We start from the raw sequence: 21,741 nt of genomic DNA, 5'->3' as shown, positions 1-21,741 counted from the left end.
CCAACATTGCTGTACCCACAGCATCCTTAGCCTGTGATGCTTTGTGGCGAGGGGATCTGCTGCTCTCCATGTTCAAAAGGAGAAGACAGATAGATGGATCCATACAAGAAGTACAGTGCCCCAAGACAGAAGAACAGCTCTTTAAAACACTGGTTTCCTTAAATGCATGAGACACATTCCCGCTGCTGACAACGTGTTCATTTGGAGATATGGCACAGATTCCAGCCAAGTCAGTAACAAAAACACTGTTGTCAGAAGTCAGGGTTTCAAGTAGGTGGGATGCCTGAAAAAAGCTAATGGCTTCTGGGTTGTGTAAGCCACATGCAATTGAAAATACAGTAATATTTACTACTTTTGCTTTTCAGAAAGCCATCACATACTTCTTCAAATGATGTTTCCTTCACTAGCTCACACGATTTTTATCACAAAGCAGGAAGGGGGGGATATAATCCAACACAACGCAGTTGCCTCTTACACAGCTTTGAGGATAGGGAATGTTCAATGGGAAACACACTCCAGTTTTATCACCTAAGCTTTTGAAGCATTCTAGCTTTACTTTCCAAACAGGTTTATTCATTCTACTGGATGCTAACAGCAGCTTCATTTAAAAGAGACAGCCTGCTTTCCACAGACTTTCTCTCAGTAATTGGTTTTCACATGTAGTAACTACCATGTACAGCATGTAACTGGTTAACAGCTTAAAGGTGCCTCTGGGACATCAGATAGTGAAACTAAAATACAGCAACACAAGCAAACAACATGATTCAAATAATGTGTCAAAACAGTTTTCAACACCCTGGTATTAGCCTTCATCACAGAAAGAAACAGCCTAGAAAGGCTTGTACAGCAGCTGAGAGCTTTCCCCAGAAATACACAGGCTCCTGGAAACTGTAATGCCATCTGCTGAGAGATTATGAATAGTGCAACGCAATGAATGGCATAACTGAATGTATTCCCAGTGCTTCTGAGCATTCTGTGTACCAGTTTAATTACTGTAAAATTGACAGCAGAAATGCTCATGATCAAAACCAAAAAGAGGGAGGCAAAAAACCTGCTTGAACTAAGTTACCCAAGAGTTTTCAAAGAACTAGTCAGAACTTCAACTATTGATCTTGAGCGTGTCGAGGACATTAAGTCACAGAGGTCCATACCAAAATATCACTCCAGTATCTTCAAAAGATAATATGGTGTGGGAAACACAAACTATTGATTCGACATGGACACTCTAACTTCGCAAAACCACTGGGATTGAAAGGAGCTCTGTTTGTTGGGTTTTGCTTGTTTGCAGGTTTGGGAGAGTTTTGGTTGTTTTTTTAAAACATAGTTGATTTTCTGACCCACATCATTACCCACAAGCTGGAAAAAAAAAAGGTACCTAGTACTAAGTTCATTTAAACTACAAAACTTCATTTAAAAGTCTTAAGTTCATAAACAAGTGGGTAAAAGGTGACAACCTGCTGTATTGAGTTGTTACCCCAGTGAGCTCTCTGCAAGCTTTTGAAGGCAGCAAGGTATTTCTGTAGTTGGTAACAAAAGAATTGCTGAGAACTAAAGATTGGCAGAGTGATAGTTACACAAAGGCAAGCACTTTTTTTTTTTCCCCCCAATTTACCCATCTGCTAAGCATATAGAAGCAAACACTGTTTTCCTCTGTTACAGTGGCAACTAACAAACACAAGCTTCTTCAGAACACATCCCATCCAAGAGTATGTGCAGAGGGCACATATGGAAGGCAAATGAAGAGGTCGTATTTTCTTATTTGTACTAAAATACTATATCCAATTCTGCCTCAGACAATTCAGCAGTTTGAAGAAGTTCAGAAAAAGTCTTGCAAAGGATTCAGGATCTGGCAAGGCTGCCTTAAGCAGAAAGCTAGCACAGCCTGCTTTTCCTCTAGCCCATAACGGTTTTAGAAATGTTGCAATCCGAGTCTGACATTAATTATAAAAGGAAGATTTACAGTAATAGTAACTTAATTCTTCAAGTCAGACAGACAGACCTAACCAGATCTGCTAGCCAACAACTGTTTGACTTAACAAATTAAAATTGGATGCTGCCATGCAGATATCTCCCAAAAAAGTGCAAAGACAGCAGCGTATTGATCCAGTTCTAGCCTGATCCTCTCATTAAATTTCTGAGTAATGCTATTCCTATCTGTAAAGAATGCTGCATGAATATTTTCCTAAACAAATACAAGCCAGATGAGTTCTGTCCTCAATTCAGTGAGGATTTCCACCACAAGCACCAAAGAAATGCATTACTAAAGCAGATGAAGCTGGCACTCGTTTCCAAGAGATGAAGGGTTAAAGCAGTTACCCATTTCCTTAACTGGACAACCATTGCATTCAGTAAAGTCTGCATTCAGTTGAATTCCATCAGGCCATGCGTTCTTAACAGGATCTGACACGTATCTCTTGAGGATCTTGGATTTTTTTTTTCCTCCTCTCTGCCTCTCAGTAGTAGACCCTAGTAATAAAGACATCTAAACAGCCAAATAGTAATCCAAACACAAAATAATATGTAATACGAAGTTGGAGAGACTGATGACAGGATCAAATATTTAACTTCAAAAAAAAAAAACCAAAAACTGAACCAAAAAACACACTTGGCAGGTCCTTTACAGACAACACAATACTGGTTTTTGTTTCAAGTTCATAACTTGGCTCTTAAAGTAGTTGATAATGAACCAGCAGGCATTATTTTAAATCAACCAGTTTTATTAAATGAGCCAGAAAGGAAAGAGGCAGGGCTAATTACCAACATTCCTTGATGAATTACCTAGCGGTGTGTGGTAAATCTTCGGGCGTCTTTGTCTTTATCCCCAAATTTATCCCTTACTTATTTCTCAAGAGGTTAAAGGACATGAGGCTAATTAAGGAACCAATCCAATGACAGACAGATTCATTCAAGGTAAGGCTGGTTTTTACTCTTTCAAGCTTTTGCATCTCTGCCTGGTACTTCTTAATCTAATTTTTTTTTGGGGGGGGGAAATGTTGACTGCTGGGGAAGGGTGGAAAAGTGCTAATCTTGTCACGGTCAGGCAGGTCGAAATTGCCATGCAGTGCTGGGCAAAATGCTACATATTTGTAATTTAGCCAATAAGAAATTCCTTAAGCCTCTCTTGAATGGCAGGAATGTCTCCAGCTTGTCACTTTGAATTCTTTCACTACACAGGTTCAGCGTCTCGGAGAATAAAGCTGCCAAGCTAGCTGAAGAACTGAAATATTTGCGAGCACACATAACACCAAAAGATTACTTAAAGCAGATCTAAACTTTCACATTTAAAATTTAACATCTATCTAAGGTGTCAGCAGAGGCCAGCCTAGACCTCTGCCCAACTCCCCTGCTGTCCAGTACCACATGTAGCTCAAGGCACTATTTTCTGATGAATTAAGCTATGGAAGCAACAAGTCAAACTTCAACCATCAGCACTGATCCTCTTCACACAACCTGGGCTCCATAAGGAAAGCAGAATAAGGTGATTTTTAAATTAACGTTGACTGAAAAATGACAATACAAGCCATTAAAATCTGCTATTTGGTGGGCTGCAGAGCCTCATCAATGTTTTTAATACCCACAAGTATGGGCACCTACAAATCTCTGGAAGATTAACTTATCTTCTGCAGCTCTGAAACAGCCCCTGACATGTGGTGAACCACCATTTTCCCAAGGTCTGGTAAATCAGCCATCACATAATACGGCTAGACCATGAGAAAAAAAGTGCTTTGAAGCTGTACCAGAACAAACTTAGCAAGCTCTCCTTAGCTTTGGGGATGTTATCATGACAGTGGGGGATGACAGCAAATCCTCGAGACCACCAACTAGGGGATATACCACTAGGAAACTTCTAAAAGGTGAACAGAGCTCAGATCTCCAGATGCCTGTATAGTTTTGTGCAAATATATCCTTATTTCCTCTGTATATTTCACACTACCAGGTAACCACTGTGAACTTGTAGGGTGACAGCTCTAAGATAACGAGTGGTTTCTCAGCTACCTTCTCACTCTGCTCAGTTACCTGTAGGTCACAGTACCACCTGCCCAGGAACTAGCCTGGCCTCCTCCAGCAACATAATTCAACAATAGCACAGTTTTGGGAGCTACATTTTATGTTAACCATGACCATAGCTGAAAAACCAAGATGGAAAGATCAGACACCTTCATCAGCTTTTTTCTCAAGAGCCAGGAAACACATACAATTGCGTCCATAGTAAAAAGAAATTTAAGACAAAGGGTGCAAGCAATTATTTTGCACTGACAGCCCAGCAGTCAGATACTTGTACACTGAAGCATGTTGCCCCCTTGAATTCCATGCATTTTTCATGTCTAATAGCCTAGGTGTGAAGCAAGAGTTTACATTTTACCTCTATTACTAAGCACAGACATCTAGCACCAGTGCTTGCTTTGGAACAGCTTCCAACTCACTAAACAGGCAAAGATTTATCTTTTACTTACATGTAGGCTTAGGAGACAAGGCAAGGCTTTAGTGGTTCTGTAGTTAAACATAAGTTTTTCATTACAAAGAATTTGCTGTAGGCTTAAGTGATGTATACCACAGTCACTGAGCATGAGTAGCCTTAGTTTAAATGTTCTATCTGTAGTTCACCAGGCTCAGTCTGGCAAATCCCTTGCCTAAGTTCTCAATTGCAAATACACGCCATGCTTACATAACACACAGCACACACTACTATCTACCATTGTCAGGTTAGATTACATTAACTTTTAATCAGATAAGTGTGTCCACAAACACACATTTGCTGTAGCAGATGCTGCCACACATTTATCTTGACGTCCCATTGTTCCTGTTCTTCAGAACTGCGAGTTAAGTCCCCTACACAATGAAGTTTGATGGTAATTATTACACTAAGAATACTACTGCTAACTGCAAGGCAGGACTGCATTACCACCACAGGTCACTCTGTAATAGGCACACTGGAAGGAGGAAGTATTTTTTGGTATAGGTCCATAGTCATTAACATCACTCAGAAGGCATGCCTGGCATTTCAAAAATGACAAAATACAGGGTATCTGATGCAAAGAGCTTATCGCAGTGGCACATTTCAAATCGGAATGAGCAATGACATGAGGGGAAAGGCAAGAGGCCAGTCTGGTTGCCTGCACCCTTCCAAGCAGTGCTGCTGCAGTGCTGCTCTCCTGTCCACTTGAAAACAAAATGTTGTTGAAAGGGGAAAAGAACACAAATTACAGCAACGGGACAGCATAAAGGAAGAGACAAACCCACTCTGGTGTCAGTGATCAGCTCACAATACTGCCATGAGATGGGCAAAAGCTCTTGGAATGATGAAAGAAGAGTGGAAATAGTATCTAGTTCTAGGCTTTGAAAAGAGGTTTCAGCTCCTTTAGGAACCTAGGTGAACAAAGAAAGGCCACAATGACAAGATGTGGCTGTAGAGAGCTGTATTTCTAGCACCACAAGTGTCACGAAGACACGGACCTAGGCAGTGGGCACGGGGAATCCCAAGCAGGGTCCTCGGCAGCAGAGACATCTCTACATGTCCAGCATATTACAAATGCTGCATACAAATACACTATTAATAATGTGTAAATAACAAATATTTTAAATGGTTTTTTTGTAGCCTGTATTCCCCAGCATACGTTTTTACATACAGGTCACATTTTGGGATGAACTGCTTTGTTAGCAGGAACAGGTACTATATGGGAGCACAGAGGAAAGATCTCAAGCTGCAGACCAAGAAAGCAGGACCCACCTTACCCAGATTCCTTGGAGCACAGGAACTGTTTGCTCACTCCAGAAACAAGGATGAAGGGGATGTTAGGATCCTGAAAGGGACCTGTTAGATGATCTGCTGCTCAGGAGAACTGTTTACATCTCATTACCCACCAAGCACTTTTGCAGCACCCAAGAGACATCTGCAGTACTGCAGGAATAGGCCAGCCCATGCAGCAGACACCCACTTCGGGTTCTCACCTCAGCCCTTGAGGTTGTACTTGACAGAGGCATCTGATGTGGCTCTCATTTCAGTGCCTGTGCCAAATGGAAGTTACAGTCTAACCTCAATGGCAGGCAAAGAGAGATGAGCAGAGATATAAGCAGCTCTGCAGATTTCTTACTGTACTGCTTATTTGGTGTGATAACACTTGGGAGAAACGGGAAGTAAACCAACTGCGTCCTTGGGAGCATTAACATGCAGCAGCAAGGATGGACTGGGACAGGGGTCACAACATTTCACCACAACACATCCAGTTTAGGCTTCCATTAACCCTTGTGCCATGGTCTGGTGCATCCAACGACAGTTCAAGTGTCACATCCATGCACCAACTGAGGAACACCAACAAACAACATGGAGGGGTAGAGGGAAGAATTGTTCACCCTCAGTCTAACAGTTTGCCAGTAGCTTGGCAGGCAGGAGATGACTTGCTTGACAGGAATCCTGCAATTTAGCTGGTAGGAAAGGGGGCTGGGAGCAGGTGAGGGAAGGCATGAAAGATACAAAAAGCAGAATCCAGCAACTCTATCACATGAACAGGAGGTAGTCCCTAAATAATTGGCAACAGACAGATTGCTAGGACTACAGGAAAAAAGCTAATTCTGTGATACCAAGCAGAAAGACAGCAACAGATCATGTCCAAGCCAGCTATGGGGAAGCTGAATAACAGAGCAAGAGCACATTCTCGCAATTTCTAGCAGCCAAAGATTCCACTGCCTTTAACAAATTGGACTCCATGAAGTATAGGATTAATAGCAGTAACATTTTGCAAATGGGTGACTGAGAAGCCAAAAGACCAACCTTTCCTCAGGTCTCAGTGACTACAGGTAGGGACCTCCTCAGGCCCTGGGCTAACCCTGCTTATAGAAATGCAGCAACATGATCCAGAGATCAGCTCTGGAATACTTAAGTCGAGACCTGTGTTGTTGCTTCTGCTTCAACAGATAAGGACTCCTACCAGATAAGAGAAAAACTGTGATCAACAATAAGAAAAAACAAGAGCTTAATACTAATGAAGCATACAAAACTAAAACTGTATGGAAGACATAAAACAATCCACTGAAGACATCTTAGGATGAACTCTGATCCAATATTGATAGGGCTTGGAACTACTCCAGTGATCGACATTTTAAGTCATGTCCTCATGTTTCCAAGGCAGAACAAGAAGTTGAATTGCAGCAGAAGAGACTCTTGAGACATCTCCCTGTAGCACTGGTCCTCAACTAGCAACAGGAGAAGGATGACAAAGTTCTTAAAGATAAACCAATCTGCACATCTGTGAAACTGACATAAGCTGTGCAGAAGGATAACTGAAAGCCATAATAAGTCTTCCTTCTGCTATTAGATTCAAAGAGATAGTTTCAAGTGCATTAGATCTATTCTCAGTCCATCTCAATTACGTTGCACAAAGCAACACAAAATTTGAATTCCAGTAGGTCATTTCCTATCTTGCCAAGCTACATTACTTGGCAGAAAAGTGATGCAATAAGAAGCCATTGCTCAGGACCATGAAATCCTATCGATTCATACAGCCTTGAGCATACCACATGAACACAATTTGGAGATTCCTATGCAACATGACAAAGCTTTGAATGCATTTCTCTTTCTGTATTGTTTCTAAATGAAGACCTTGAAAAAGAAATATAAAATCCAAACTCACTGAATACCTTTGGCTTCTTTTAAAGTAGCCATTTCAACCTACCATCCTCACACTGTGAGATACAGGAGAAAGGGAAAGTCACACAGTGCAATTAAAACCACAAAATGCTGACAAATTCAACAGGTTTGGAGATCTGGTAAGACTTGGTAACAAACAAACAAAAACAATCAACAAAAACAGCTACTACATTTGGATTAACTTGTTTGTGAAGTAATGTACAAAAAGATTTATTTAAAAGAAAGTTGCCTTGCAGATTAACATTTGGAAAGTGTAAAAATCCCCTTTTTGTCTATCCCATTCTTTAAGGTCACTAAATTCAGACCATCTGGATAATAAAGTTACCAACTTAGTTCCCTATTTATCTAATTAAAACTTCTGTAAAGCTCATGGAAAATTTGTCTACAGCTAAAAAACAACTGAAGTGGAAAGAGCAGCTGCAGGGAAATGATGTCATTCGTACAGTGTTACTGCAGGCAGAGCTGGCTGTCAACATACCAGCACCAAGAAGATCCTGATTTATTGTTAATCTCATCTTTTGAGCCAAATAACCTGTTTAAAAAGAAAAACAAACTCACAAAAATATATAGACCTTTCAGACAAATTCTACTCTCACAGAAGCATCAGTGGTAAGTTTTCAGACAGATGATGACTTCAAGCCTGCTATTTTGTACTAAGTTTTTTGTAGTGAAATGGTCCACTTGTATCAGTATGGACAAAAGGATTAATCTTTAGCTGCCTTTCCCCCCCAAAAAAACCCACAAGGAGCAAAACTAGGCCTAGCAGTCTCGGTTCTCATTGGCAGAGACCAAGGGGACCCGTTTTTGCTAATTTTGACTGTTAATTATGTAAATGCTCATATGAGATGAAAGGCATCATTTTATTCCAGTAGGTAGCTCACAACTCAACAAGCATCACTTTTAATGCACAATTCTGTCACCCAAAGGTAGTTTTCAGTTATTACTTTTAATTTACAAGCCAGTTAAGGATCTACTCTCTATTTTTTCTGTTCTACGGTGGTTTTTGGTTAAAAACGAATGCAGGGGAGGTGTCCTCCCTCTTTCCAGGAGATCCTCCTCCATCAGGAGGTAATAGAGAAAATATACTACTTCTGCAATCCTGAAGAGTAAGGATTCAGGTTTGAGTCCTTCCCTAGAAGTTCCCTACCAATGCAGGTTACAGATTTGCATACAAATGCTATGACAGGCCAGTTCCTAGCAACCCCATTTATAATAATAGAGCATCATCTTCCCTTTTCAATGCCTTCTGTAGTTTGTCCCTCAGATACAATGAGTTGCCTCCTCTCTAATATACATAGACAATTGTAAAACAAACAATACAGACAACTGCTAACACTTCTTTGAGACATTATACTTCTTTAACAACACAATATTAATCAGAAAATGCTTTCCTGCAAGTTTTCAGAGGCTTAAAAAAAACAAAGCCCTGAAATTCACGTCATGCCCTATTAGGATGAATGGAGGTAATAATGTGAGATATGCTTATTTAAACCAAGTGCATTACAAATAAAAAGCTTTTTCAGAGCACCTACACATCTGCTGGATCTGAGTTACAACTATGGTGTCATAACCTGGAAACAAGATTAACAAATCGTTATACACAAACATTGTGCATAAGGTTAGACAGAATAGCTCTTCCCAGTCCATTTCAGACTCCTTACTATATGCACATGTGCACACACACATTTCATTTTTAATAGAAATATGAGTGTGTATGTATGGAATTCTAAGTTTGACTGTTGCCTTTTTTGCTCCAAGATCACCGACCGTACACGACTATAATTCCACTGTCTCAGTTAAGTATTAATTTCAGCCCTGTCAACACAAAACCAGAATGCAGATTCAATAAGTAAAAGCACCCTACATTGCCTCGATTATCCCATCACATACACTGCCTCCAAACCCTGGTCCTGCAAGGCTACTTTAAAACTAAATCTTTGAATACATTCTCATGGATATATAATGGCGATGAGCAAACCACAGGCGGCTTGTAACCAAGTAACTGAGCTCAATTAACTTATCTGGTGAGAAAAACGGTTACTAAATAACAGCCTGGAACAAAAAAAAAGATTTAATAACCCAGAACAAACAGATAACTCTTCAAAACTATTGAAAATTTACATTTTCATGAAATGTAACATCCAATTGCTCCAACATGTTTTGCCTTTCTCTACTCACATGTTTCACATTGCTTTATTCTACTTGGAATTATCCCGTGCATGAAATTATCTCTTTTCTTATAGCTCTTCACGTTTTTCCCCCAAGTAATTAGCAAGCTACATCCCCTTTGACAGAGGGATACTAACAAGCTCCTACAGTTTCCAGTAGGACAAGGAATCCAAAGCTACTAATAGCAAACAAGTCATTTAAGCAAAAAAGGATTACGAAGGCTGGTTGCAAGAGGCTGGAAACTCACCCGTATTTCAGATTAAGGCTGAGCAGCTCTTTTGTAATGAGTCCTGACTCCATTTTACAGAAATATTTCATTCTTTTCTTTTTAAAACCCAAAATTTTGATGTGAATATCTACTAATAATGTCATCTTTTTGACTATAATTTAGTACTAAAAGACGGAGCAGCGCTTTTTCCAAAGGTAAATGATGGAAACCTCGGTTTTGTAACAAAACCTCGCTCCCAAGATCTCAAAGTTTAAAGAAAACAAAAGTCACACCGATTTTTCCCAAAAGATTTTCCATTTTTCACTACCAGGACACCAAAACAAGCCACACATCAAGGCAGAGAGTAGTTTATTTGCTAAATTTCACTCCTGAAAGTCTCTGTGACCATGTCCTTACTAAATAAAGTAGGTTTAGCTGAGTGAGAACTCCTAAAGAGAAAGGCAAAGAGAGCGGCGTACCTTGAGGACCTCCATGGGTACCTGGGTGGCAGGGGGCAGGCTGGTGGGGACGCTGACGTTGATGGCAGGTGTCTGGCTGACAGGTACTCGCTGCTGCATGAACTGGGCTGCTTGCTGCTTCTGCTGCTGCTCCCGACGCTCCTGCTCCTGCATCTGCTCACGCATGAGCTGCTGGCGTAGCAGGATTCGTGAGGTCATGCTGGAGGAGCTTAAGGGAGGCTTGGAAGCGCCAGGATGCTCGGAATTGCTGTGGGAAGACCAGAGAGAAACAGCTCAGCTTTCACAAGTGGGATCGTGGCTCCAGCAGTGGGAGCTTGCAGAATTACCCTGGACCGTGGGGTGGGATGGGTGAGGACACACTGCACCACACAAGGGGGAATTCAGAGCTGATTTACTGCAGGTACTCAGCAGCCACATTAGGCTGCTTTAACTTGACTGCAACTAATCACTTCCAAACCCCAATACCCAGCTGTAAACAGCTATTTGCCAGCTCCATTTTTACAGTAACCATCCATAAGAAATACAAATGCTTTTACAGATAGCAGCAGGGATTCATATCTCCTTTTTAAAAGAAGTAATAATGGGCTGTGTCAAGTCTAATAATAGGTATGGATAATACACCAGGTATAATGATCTAGCTCAATAACAGATTAAATAAATTTGTGTCTCCCACAAAAACACAACATAACAAAGTTCAGTTATTTTCTGTAAAACACTACCTCAAGATTGCATTTGCAGGTTGTGACACTCCTCATAGCCAGAAACTAGATCAAAAAAAATCTAAACCCAACTCCTACTTCAGGCCTACTGGCATCTTCCAAGCCCAAAGAACAGGTAGAGGAAACCATAATAACAACTTCATTTCAGTCACACTTGATAAAGTGTATCAGGCTGGTCCAAGCTAACACACTGCACTGCTTCACCACTTAAGAACTATTTCTAAGGCACTGGCAAGCAGTTTCCTACTAGATGGCACAGAACAAATCATGGGACTTTGCCATAGACTGCAGAGATGTCTTCTAAAGCAACCCATCATTTCATTAGCCTTAAGAATCAAAATCCATTTAGAAGACGTTTCTGTAGCATAAAGCAGAACAATTAGGGTATGTAAAGTACCAAGCTACACATCCTTCAAGAAGAGGATGTTGGAAGTGGCTAAGAATACATGACTCGAGCTGCAGTATGGATAGTTCAGGATTTTGGGTTCTGATTTTGACTGCTGCAGCTGACTGCTGTCAGCCCAGGGAAGGAAAGTGCTCCTTACATTATAATGATGCAGGGCAATGCCCAGGGAAGCCAGCAGAACCCTCCTGCTCTAACAGGAGACTATTCTTGAAAACCTCACCTCTGGCTCCAGTGTTCAGGTGCTACTGCAGGATGCTGATAGGACAGCCTGCAGTACTCAGAGGTCTTGCACCAAGAGCTACTTGTGCTTGGGGTACTGCAGCCAACAGAACTACAAGCTTTCCAGCTTTGTTTAGGATCGATGTCGAAAACAGTTCAGAGTGGAAACCAAAAAGGAGAACCCACACTTACTCCCCCAAGAGATCAAACTCTGCTTTTCCAGAGCACACATTTTGCAGGCAGAGAGGCAGGGGACCATCTTGCTATTTAAGACCTGTCAGGTTGAAACATTCACAGAGACACTGATCCTTTTGATAAAACAAGAGAAAACCTTTGTGGTGAAACTAATGCAGCTGTGGAATAATCGCACTAATTAGCTGCTCAGGACAAGTCATTGACTGTGATACTTGTAAAAAACGCCACTCTTTCAATTAAGGGTGAAGCATTCTCACATCTAAACCCAGCAGAGTGTTTCCTGGCTGCACATCTGAACCACTTGCAGGTTTCCAAACTGAAGAGATGCTTTATGTCCCTGACCAGGATAGTTACAAATCAGTCATCTCCCAATTTTTTTTGATCGTGTACCCCTACCAGTAAAAAAATGTTTGAGCATGCACCCTCAGTATCCTTATTTATTTGATACATGTATTACCAAAGTGCTGGTACTTTCTTCCCTCCCACCAACAACATTGCACATCCCACTTTGGAGACCACTGTGACAGATGATAATAAATGAGCAAAAAAAAGGGCCCTCAAGTGCTGCTTTTAAGGAAGGATTCATTCTCCTCACATTGAGGAAAAGTGTATTTGTACTTTATAATCACACTAAACAGATTTTTCATTTGTGTGCTCCTGGCATTCTTTACAGATATCTAATGCTGCTAAATTGGTAACCCAGCAGATCCTCCCACCTTCTTTCATTTTGAACTGTTTCTCCACCTACCAAAGCAAAGTGTGCTGAAAGCCATCTCAGAAAAATCTTCCCATATATTACAATTTTGGGGAATGTGAGGGAGAAGGAAGAAGAAATTATTTCCTTGGCATTTCAAACAGCCTCTGCCAGAAACCTCATCACGCTCACGCAATTCCTGTACCTACTCACACCAACAACTCAACTGTCCTTACAGCTTCCTTGCAGCCAATTTGAGGGGTCTACTGTAGACTGAGAACTGCCATCGAAAGCTTCAAGCATTGTGTCTTTAAAAGAACAATCTCAGAACATCTTGTTCTGCAAAATTCTCTCCCAAAGGGTAAAGACTCTTCCAGGTTTTATTTCTTTTGCAATGCTGCTCAATATTTTAATTATTCACTGAGGGAAAAAACAAAAGCTGAGATGTAATTAGGTAAGCAGCACAAGCTCAGGCAATATACTTTTTAAACAAGTATCAAAAGAAGAGTAGACACCAGCAAGGGGAGGAAGAGTTCACATCCAGAACACCAGATCTGGGTGGCCAGATGAAGAGAAAGAAAAAGCTTAAGATGAGATTAGTGAATATCCTGTTCATCCTTATTTCAAAGGAGAGGCCAGAAACCAGCACAGCTACAGAGCCACAAGCTCAGCGGCTGCATCCCTCAGTTATTCGTGCACGTTATGACGTTACATAGCAGAGAGGAGCCCTGAACGCGGCAGCGCGGGTAGCAACGTGCTGCCAGACCACAGCTCCTGCCGTCAATGCTGCCCACTTCAAACTGCTGCACAACACCTGCCAGCCTGACCAGATGCTCCTGTCACAAAGACTGTGAAGGAAACTGGACAAACACAAGACAGCTCCTGCCATGCAGATTTGCATTACTTACCCTCAGGGACTGTACAGCTCCTGCCGTGGCTCCTTCCACTCACCACGAGTAGCACTGAACACGTGCGGAAAACTGTCTGAAACTTTGGTATGTCATCCTCTAAGCCTGTCCCATGCATAACACGGACCATCCTCCCACCCAGTTTCCCTTCCTCACTGCGTCTGCTCTTCTTCTCAACCACAGGACACGCTGAGTGAAGCTCTGAGGTGAAACCTTTAAGGTTGGAACCTCTGAGGTGTACCCTTTGAAGGGCAAACAGGTGGTTTCTCAGAAACTCAGTTTTGCCATCAAAAAAACAATTAAAACTTTTTATATCAAAGGCTTCATCAAGAGACTTCTGAAACTTTATGTTTTTAATGCTTCTTGATCTTTACGTGCTGCTGCACAGGCAGATCTTCTCCCATGACCGAGCACAGTGCCATGTACCGCAGTATGACCCAGCACCCGGACAGGTGGATTCAAAACTCTCCTACATGAACTGATTCACCCCCAGATTACGATAAGTCAGTTACAGAGCCCACACACACACACAACTGATACATGATGTGATTTAGATACTTCCTGCAAACATGGTTTATGGGCATCACTTAATTGCAATAAATGAAACCGACTCATCCTTTTAATTGACATATGATTAAACTGGTTATCCATTAGCAGTCTAATATGCATAGTGTAATACAGACTGAGAGTTATTAGTTATGAGTGTCATCTGCCAATCCAATTAATCATTAAGTGATAACACTTTATTAAATAAGCTTCAATTACATGTCCTTTGCACAGATGCCTGGGAAATGTTACTTACTGCATACATAAGTTATAATGCAGATGGCTATTGCATAATAAAAGACAACTGATCAGATTAAAATGAAGTTTGATTTGGTTGCCATCAACTCCAGAGATTACAGAGACCGTACCTTTTAGAACCTAATCTACCTTCCCAGGTTCATAGTGATTATTTTATCTCTGTCTCCTTAGGCAAACGGGCAAACTCATCTTTTGTTGGTCAGTTTTGTTTTCAGATTCTTATAAATTGATTAAATAAGTTCTCTGGTTCACACACACATTATTTGAGTTGTCTGGTTTACAAAGGTTATTTTGCATTAGCTGTGTATTTGTTAGGAAATATCATTTGGAGATTCTGAACTGGGAAGATTACTTAACTCAGCTTTTTAATTACTGTTTTAGAATTCTTTTTTAAGAAAAAATAAGTCAACAATGTAAAGGTTCTTAGACTAGTTACAACAACTAAAAACACAGATCAACTCCTCAAACTTCCTCAGACAGTCAAACTTCCTGAGACAGTCAAGAACCGAAAAAACCCATTTTTTCAAAAGCACTTGCTCTGGGCAGGATGAACTACTCTGCTCTAAGCAAAGAAATGGTACACAGGAGAGAGGCAGTTGCTCTCCCCTGTTCATGCCAACTGCTTGTTAATGGGTTAGTCCACCACGAAATCAGCCAAGAAAAGCAGGTTTAGCACCTCAAGAAATCTACTTGAGCTGCACCAGATCTCAGAGGCAAGAAATAACACAGGATTTAAATGTTTGTGTTTCATGTCTTACCCTTATCCCATTCATAATTATTGACAGAGGAAAGAAAATTGTCCACATTTAAGTATCAAGTATCTGATATTAGCATAAAACTATCTTGATCTTCAAAGCAAGCAGATGAGAGGTTGCCAACATTACAACTCATATATTTGGCCTGGCCTCCAGAAGGCATTACCAGAAGAGACCACTGCACAGCTCCCCTTCCAACACTCCTCCTCTTTCATGATTACTCGAGTTTCCTCAAAACTAAACTTCATTTTGTCCAGATTCTGTTTTCAGTCTCTCTACAGACCAGAAAAACTTTGTATTGCTAGTACCACATAAGTGGCTGAAGCAACACTTCTATAGATGGACTTGCTTTGGCAGGGGAGTTGGACTAGATGATCTCTAAAGGTCCCTTCCAACGCCTACCGTTCTATGATTCTATGATAGATAGCAGCATCTAACCTGCCAGCCAGCATTGCTGCTTACCACACAGAGCAGTGATGGACAACAGAAGGATAACAAAAAGAGAAACAAAAACACAAAACACTCAAACCACAAAAAATGCAAGAGGGAGGCATTACCCCCCAAAAAAGAACCAGAATTCCCACAAACTACAACAAAGCCCCCTATACGATCTCTTCTCACTCATCTTCAGCTAAAGCATGGGATTGCAAGTACAAGGAAACTACCAGGGCATTTTCCCAGGAGCACTTTGTACTTCCTTCCTAAAATTTAACAACTGATTGTGGGTTGCAGTGATGCTCCACTTACCATGCCAACTGACTGGCACTGCTCAAAGTATCCATGTTAAAAAACTCCAGCCAACAGCTGGCACCCTCGTATGTCCTTCCTGGCCAAGGACAGAACAATTACATAAAAGGTGTGGAGACCTTTATCAGCCTTTATAACAAAGTGGGGACTACATTCCAGGGCTCTCTATGAAAGGTTTCCGCATTTGAAGGTTACATGTTTAAAGAGAGACACTGTTATATCTGCTCCATCATCAAGGTGAACATTTTTCTATCCCTTTATCTTGACCTGCACCAGCTCAGAGCTGCTCTCCTGCAACAGCACCACTTAATCTATACCATGGGCTGCACCCACAGAACAATCCTCAACCCAACAGGCATCCATCCCTATATCCAAATGCATTGCATGCACCTGGCTGGCAGTGGGAAGAGGATAAAAACCCTCCAACATCCACCATGCAGATCTATTATCCAAGGCTGATCTAAAATCTAATTAATTCAGTGGACACATTTGTCTTTAAAAGGAAAAAAAAACCACCCAAACAAACATCACACCAACAAGAAACACCACAAACAAAACACTTCAATTCTCAGTTAAGAGTATTTTTAAGTAGCTATATACCATTTAGTAGTTTTCCATTTTTCTTCCTGTCTTTAAAACACACCTTCACAAGCTGCTGAACATAATGCTTTCTGAACTTAATGAAAATCTCTCTCATGACCCAGGAGCACTTGGTAAATAATTATTAAGCTCTGGAGGTGGCTTTTGCATGAGTGTTGACTTAATAAAATGCTGAAAGTTGATCTGCTTGAATGCCCATTTACTTGGGGACACAGCTTGCAGTATAGCTTGGAAAGCTTGATCAACACCAGATTAAGGAACAAGGTAAAACTGAAGAGGTTCACTCTTGAAGCTGCAAAGGTCACATTTTACAACCTTTCACTACCGCTCCTGTTAAAAGAGAAATGAATAATTCCAAACCGAGAGTATCCTCAAAGCCTTCTATATCATAATGACTACAACGCATCAAGTCTTCTTTTATGCCTAAACTGAACCTCCATTAGTCCAATGTGTGTTTGACATGAAATTTCAGGAGGAGAGATATGTATCTTTAGAATTTTTTTTTAAACATGGACTGTTTTATAAGTCTTTCCCTTCTGAAAGTCACCATTCTTCTCTCAGCCAGTCAGCCACAGCTCCTGTGGCTCTGCAAAAGACAGTGGTCAGCTCCCAAGCACAGTATTTTTAACTCCCAGAACACAAACTCCATCACAACAGATCAGTCACGCAACCTGCTCACGGTGCCGTCGCTCCGGGAAAGTGCCACTTACAGACAGAAGCTGTCAAAGGAGCAGGGCGTGAACATCTGAACTCTAACAGCTTCCATCTTTCCCCCCAACTCCTTGTGTCCAAGGGCTTTTGCTGAGCACCCTCGGGTGAAAGTCAAGCGGGCGGCCGTGTCTCTAGGGGTGGCTCCAGATAAGGACCTGGCAACTCCAATCCCAAGGGAGCAGCGAGGCGGCAGCAGTGCCCAGCGCCTGCCGGCACTACAGACCTGTGCAATCCAGCACCTACCGACAAGAGAAGGGTGGGTGGATGCAGCCATGCACGAGGTCTTCAAAGATCATTAAAACTCCACAACAGACCAGAAGTTCAGAGTTAGGATCTCACTATATCTTGCCTCACCTGCATGAGCAAACCGCACAAACTCCTGATGGAGACAGTCCAGAGTAAGGTGTGGGTCTGCAGCAAGCACAGATCAACGCCCGGCACTACCGTGGGGCTGATTGTGACCCTTGGACCTGTGCCAGGCTGCTGTGCACCCCTTGCCAGCCTTGAGCCCTCCCCTCCGCTGTCCCATGAAGGGACAACCTGCTGCAGGTCTGGGAGAAAGGGCAGACACACGTTGAGTTGAAAGCACTTCTCCCATTCATTAATTAAAAGGGGTGTGACCAGGCCATTAATGCCATCAGAGGAGTGGATAAGGGCTGTCTGTAACGGCAGTTTTCTCACGATCTTTATCACCAAAAAGATGAAGGGGAAGAGTGTGAGCAAGTTAAATTTGTTTTCTGGGACAGAAATCTTTCTCATTCAAGGTTCACCTAGGCAAATCTCCACCTAAGAACCACTGGAGACGCACCTTACAAGAGCTAGCCACACATCTGTAACAATACAGAGACCCGACATTATGGTGTGTACACAGTTTTCCTTGTTTCACCTCTGCTCAATGGGGCTGAATCCCTTAGAAAAGGAGCAGGCAGGTGAAAACACCTATACACACAGGTACCTCAAGGTCTCAAAAATGTTCCATTAGGGGTTAAAGGAATTTAAAATGTAGCTGACTTCATTACCCAATGCTATTTGATGCTCTCCCTCAAGCCTTCAAAGCCAACACAAACTTGGGGAAAATATTAGAAAATTTTAAAAAGGGGGGGGGGGAATAAAAAGCAAGAGACAGACTTGTCTTTCACTTAAAGCCTGACCTTGTCAAAGGCTTTTTGAACTATTTTTCAGACACTACATCTACGGGTATTTCCCTCTCTAAAGAGCTCTACATACATTTGCAAAACAAAAAGCCAGATAGCTAAAACAACCAAGCCATGATAAAAGCAAAAGCAAGGAGATAACACTCCACTAACAACCTCTGGAGTTCTTGATTTTATAACACACAATTTACCTTCTTTTATCTGGGTAAATACAGAAGATAACACCATAGCTGAGAGGGAAGATGACTGTACTTTTTGATACTTTGCAACTGCATAGTGCCTAGATCTGACTCCACATCACCTTTCCATCATATCTTGGTTTAGAAATTACCTATCACATAGGCTGATAGCAAGTTTATTCCCAGAGGCAGCCCCTGCAGAAAACAAGACTTAATCATGTGTTCACAACTTGCACCCATCATTCACATGCTCAGATCCCCTCCCAGCCAAAAAACCACCTGGCTCCTCAAGGTTTACAGTGACCCGGCAAATCCCAGCCTAAACCTTTCCACTCATCCAAGGTTTTCTGCTTATTGACTCTACTGTTCCAGCACTATTCAAATGCTCTCCAAGGACAATGAGGAGCTGCCTTGTCCTGCACTGCTGACATCCTTGCCCTGGTATGCTGAGCAAACAGGATCTCAAGAAGCAAAAGGGAAAGTGTTTCTGGAAGATTTGCTTTAAATGATTAAGAACCTGAAAGCATTATAATGAAAACCACAAAGTGAATTCAATGCTCAGCATATGATAGGTCGGTGTTAACAGTGTGTGGGACTTGCTTGTTGCAGTAAACACTACGTGTAAGGGAACAAACCCATACACATTATTACAATAACTCTAACATTAAAATTATCTTGGTCAGATATGCAAACTATCTCTTCAGTCCCTAGCCACAGTGTGAGCTGTTCATGACAGGACCTGACCAGATCAGGAAGCATCTTGAGCAACTTTTCTTCTGAACACAGCAACTCTCCAGACTGCAGAAACCAATTCCTGAGCATATACACATTTTTAAAGAACTTGAGAGTCCTTAAGCATTGCTCACAGTTCTGCTACATTTTTAGCTATCTGTTGAAGAGTTACTGGGGCAAATTGGACTGTTTTATCATGCAGAGGTAGAGACGGTATTCAGCAAGAAGTTACTTTACAAACCATTTGTATATTTGCACTGCAGTTGTGACCTGCCATTGATTACAGAACAGATGTACCACTCTTGCTGCCTTCAGTATCCACAGTGCAGACAGGAAGGTATGATAAGCTCCAGCTATCCAGCTAAGAAAGCATTACTGGTGTTTACAAACTTGCTAACTGAGGCTAAGCAAAATGACAGTTCACTGAAGAACTGCCCAACTGCAGACAGCTACAGAAGAAATGGTCTTCAATTCCCTTGCTTCAATGTGACCTACAACATATCCCTGACTCAGAATAATCCCAAACTAAAGCTCCTGAAGAAAACAAACCCATGCAGTCCATCAGATGATGTTGCTAAGCTACCACAGGATCCAGCAGCATCTTCAGTACAGCTGTATCCAGCAATAAGATCCTTCTGTCCCCAAGCCCTTATCCCAAAGCCCAGACACTCCCAGCTCAGGGATCTCCCACGGTAGGTACAGTTTCTGTGTGCTTACAGCCTCTGAGTGTACACTGTGGGTCATGTCAGAACTCCTCAGGGTCTGCTCTGCAGCTGCACAAGGATGGCTGGGGCAGGTCAGTGTGAGTGTTGATTAGAGAACTTCTTCACCTGCCATCCAACAGCCGTCAATTCTGTTTTAAGTTCATGACATCTGTATCAACTGCAATCTTTCACAGAAATATTAAGTATGGACTTAAAGGCTGAAGTACTGGGGAATGGGCATCTCCAGGGACTGTTCTGGCAATTTCCCCTCCCCTCCTGTAGAAAAAATAATCTCCATCTTGTTTCTAGCCAGAAATTGTTGATGAACACCTGAGAGAGGTGAAAGAGGACTATAACGACTTAAACTTGGGGTCACATGTAAATACAAGAAATACCAAATCAAAAACATGATTATAGCATGAAATCTCATACAAAATAAAAACATGCAAACAACATTTCTACTTTCTGATTTCACAAGGTGTCAAAATACATATAAAAAGATCCTCCTCATATCTTTCCTTAACAACTCAAATATAGCCCTGCTAATACACAGCCTTAATTTCATTTTCCAGTCACCTTTTTGTTCTGCATATTTTGTATGTTGCAGCTAAAAGGCATGAGCTTTACTCAAAGAACAGACACCAGGAAAAATACTCAGAAAGAACTTCATGCAATCAAATAACATCTCAGAAATAAAGTTTCTGCAGTCCTAGGAAAAGGCTACGTTAAAGTAAAACTGTTCACCGTTGTCCATGTTTTGCACAGTTTAATGACATCTGAGATATGCTGTCCATGCAACTTGCTGCAGAAATACTACTTACTTTTCAAAATACATTACAGTTATTAGTTTATTTTAAAAAAAATAAAAGGCAGCCAACTCCAAACTATTTACAAGCCTTTTTGTTAGACCCTTCTAATCTCTTCTGCACTGCCAGAAGCATAGCACTTGAATGGCTATTTCTGTTCAAAGCTATATTTGTTGTGGAACTACTGCAAACCCCTGAATCATGTAAACAGAGGCAAGAGCCAAAAAAATGTTTCATTGGACTTGAAGTTCACATCTGCCTTAGTTACTAGGCCAAAAAAAAAAAAAAAGGCAAGCACTTAGTTTATAACCAATAAATCCTGCAAAGACTACAGTTAATCACGAATTCCCGCAACAGGCTTTTGTTTAATCTGGTTTATTTAGCATTCCTGACCTTGGCAAAGTATCTGCGGGAGCACCCACTGTTGCTGTGGAGCAGCAATTCACACCTTCTGATATTTTAGGCTACAGCAGCCGACTACACAGGGCTGCTTTAGTCAACCAGGTTTATAAACTTGCAGCAAAGTCACCTGGAAATGATGTACAGTTCCAGACTTGCTGGAGCCCAGCAGCCAGCAGTGTGGCTGTCCCTAAAAAAAGCCATATTATAATGGCTCTCAGTCTGGACTTGGGAGCAGCCGCATATTTCTCGAAAATAAATGCTTGGCAAGCACGCTGCAGGGAGCAAAATGACTCTCCCATTTCTTGAGCTTGGTTCAGAAAGGTTAGCACTAGAAACCACCCCCACACTTCAACCTACCACTTCAGATGCAAATTTCACCTTCTTGTCACTGAACCTTCTTCTATTCCTTCTGATCCTCCTCCAGCAGAAAGAATTCCCAATATTCCAAACATACTGTAAACTATGAAAAGCCCCAAAACAACAAAATCCCATGCAGGTATTTGAT

At 41.6% G+C, this 21,741-nt stretch overlaps 1 protein-coding gene across 3 annotated transcripts in view; it reads right to left on the bottom strand.

Annotated features, from left to right (window-relative positions):
- Positions 1–21,741, bottom strand: part of MITF (melanocyte inducing transcription factor) — a 103,656-nt gene that overhangs the window by 33,653 nt on the left and 48,262 nt on the right. For all 3 annotated transcript variants that reach the window (XM_062008033.1, XM_062008032.1, XM_062008034.1), the window contains one exon: positions 10,502–10,748. In XM_062008033.1, the coding sequence (XP_061864017.1) occupies positions 10,502–10,748 (247 nt within the window). The remainder of the gene's footprint in view (positions 1–10,501; positions 10,749–21,741) is intronic.

This window comes from Colius striatus, chromosome 15, assembly GCF_028858725.1.
Source record: "Colius striatus isolate bColStr4 chromosome 15, bColStr4.1.hap1, whole genome shotgun sequence".
Classification (NCBI taxonomy): Eukaryota; Metazoa; Chordata; class Aves; order Coliiformes; family Coliidae; genus Colius; species Colius striatus.
Note: the sequence above shows the minus strand (reverse complement) of the source record. Positions and strands in the feature narration are given on the sequence as shown.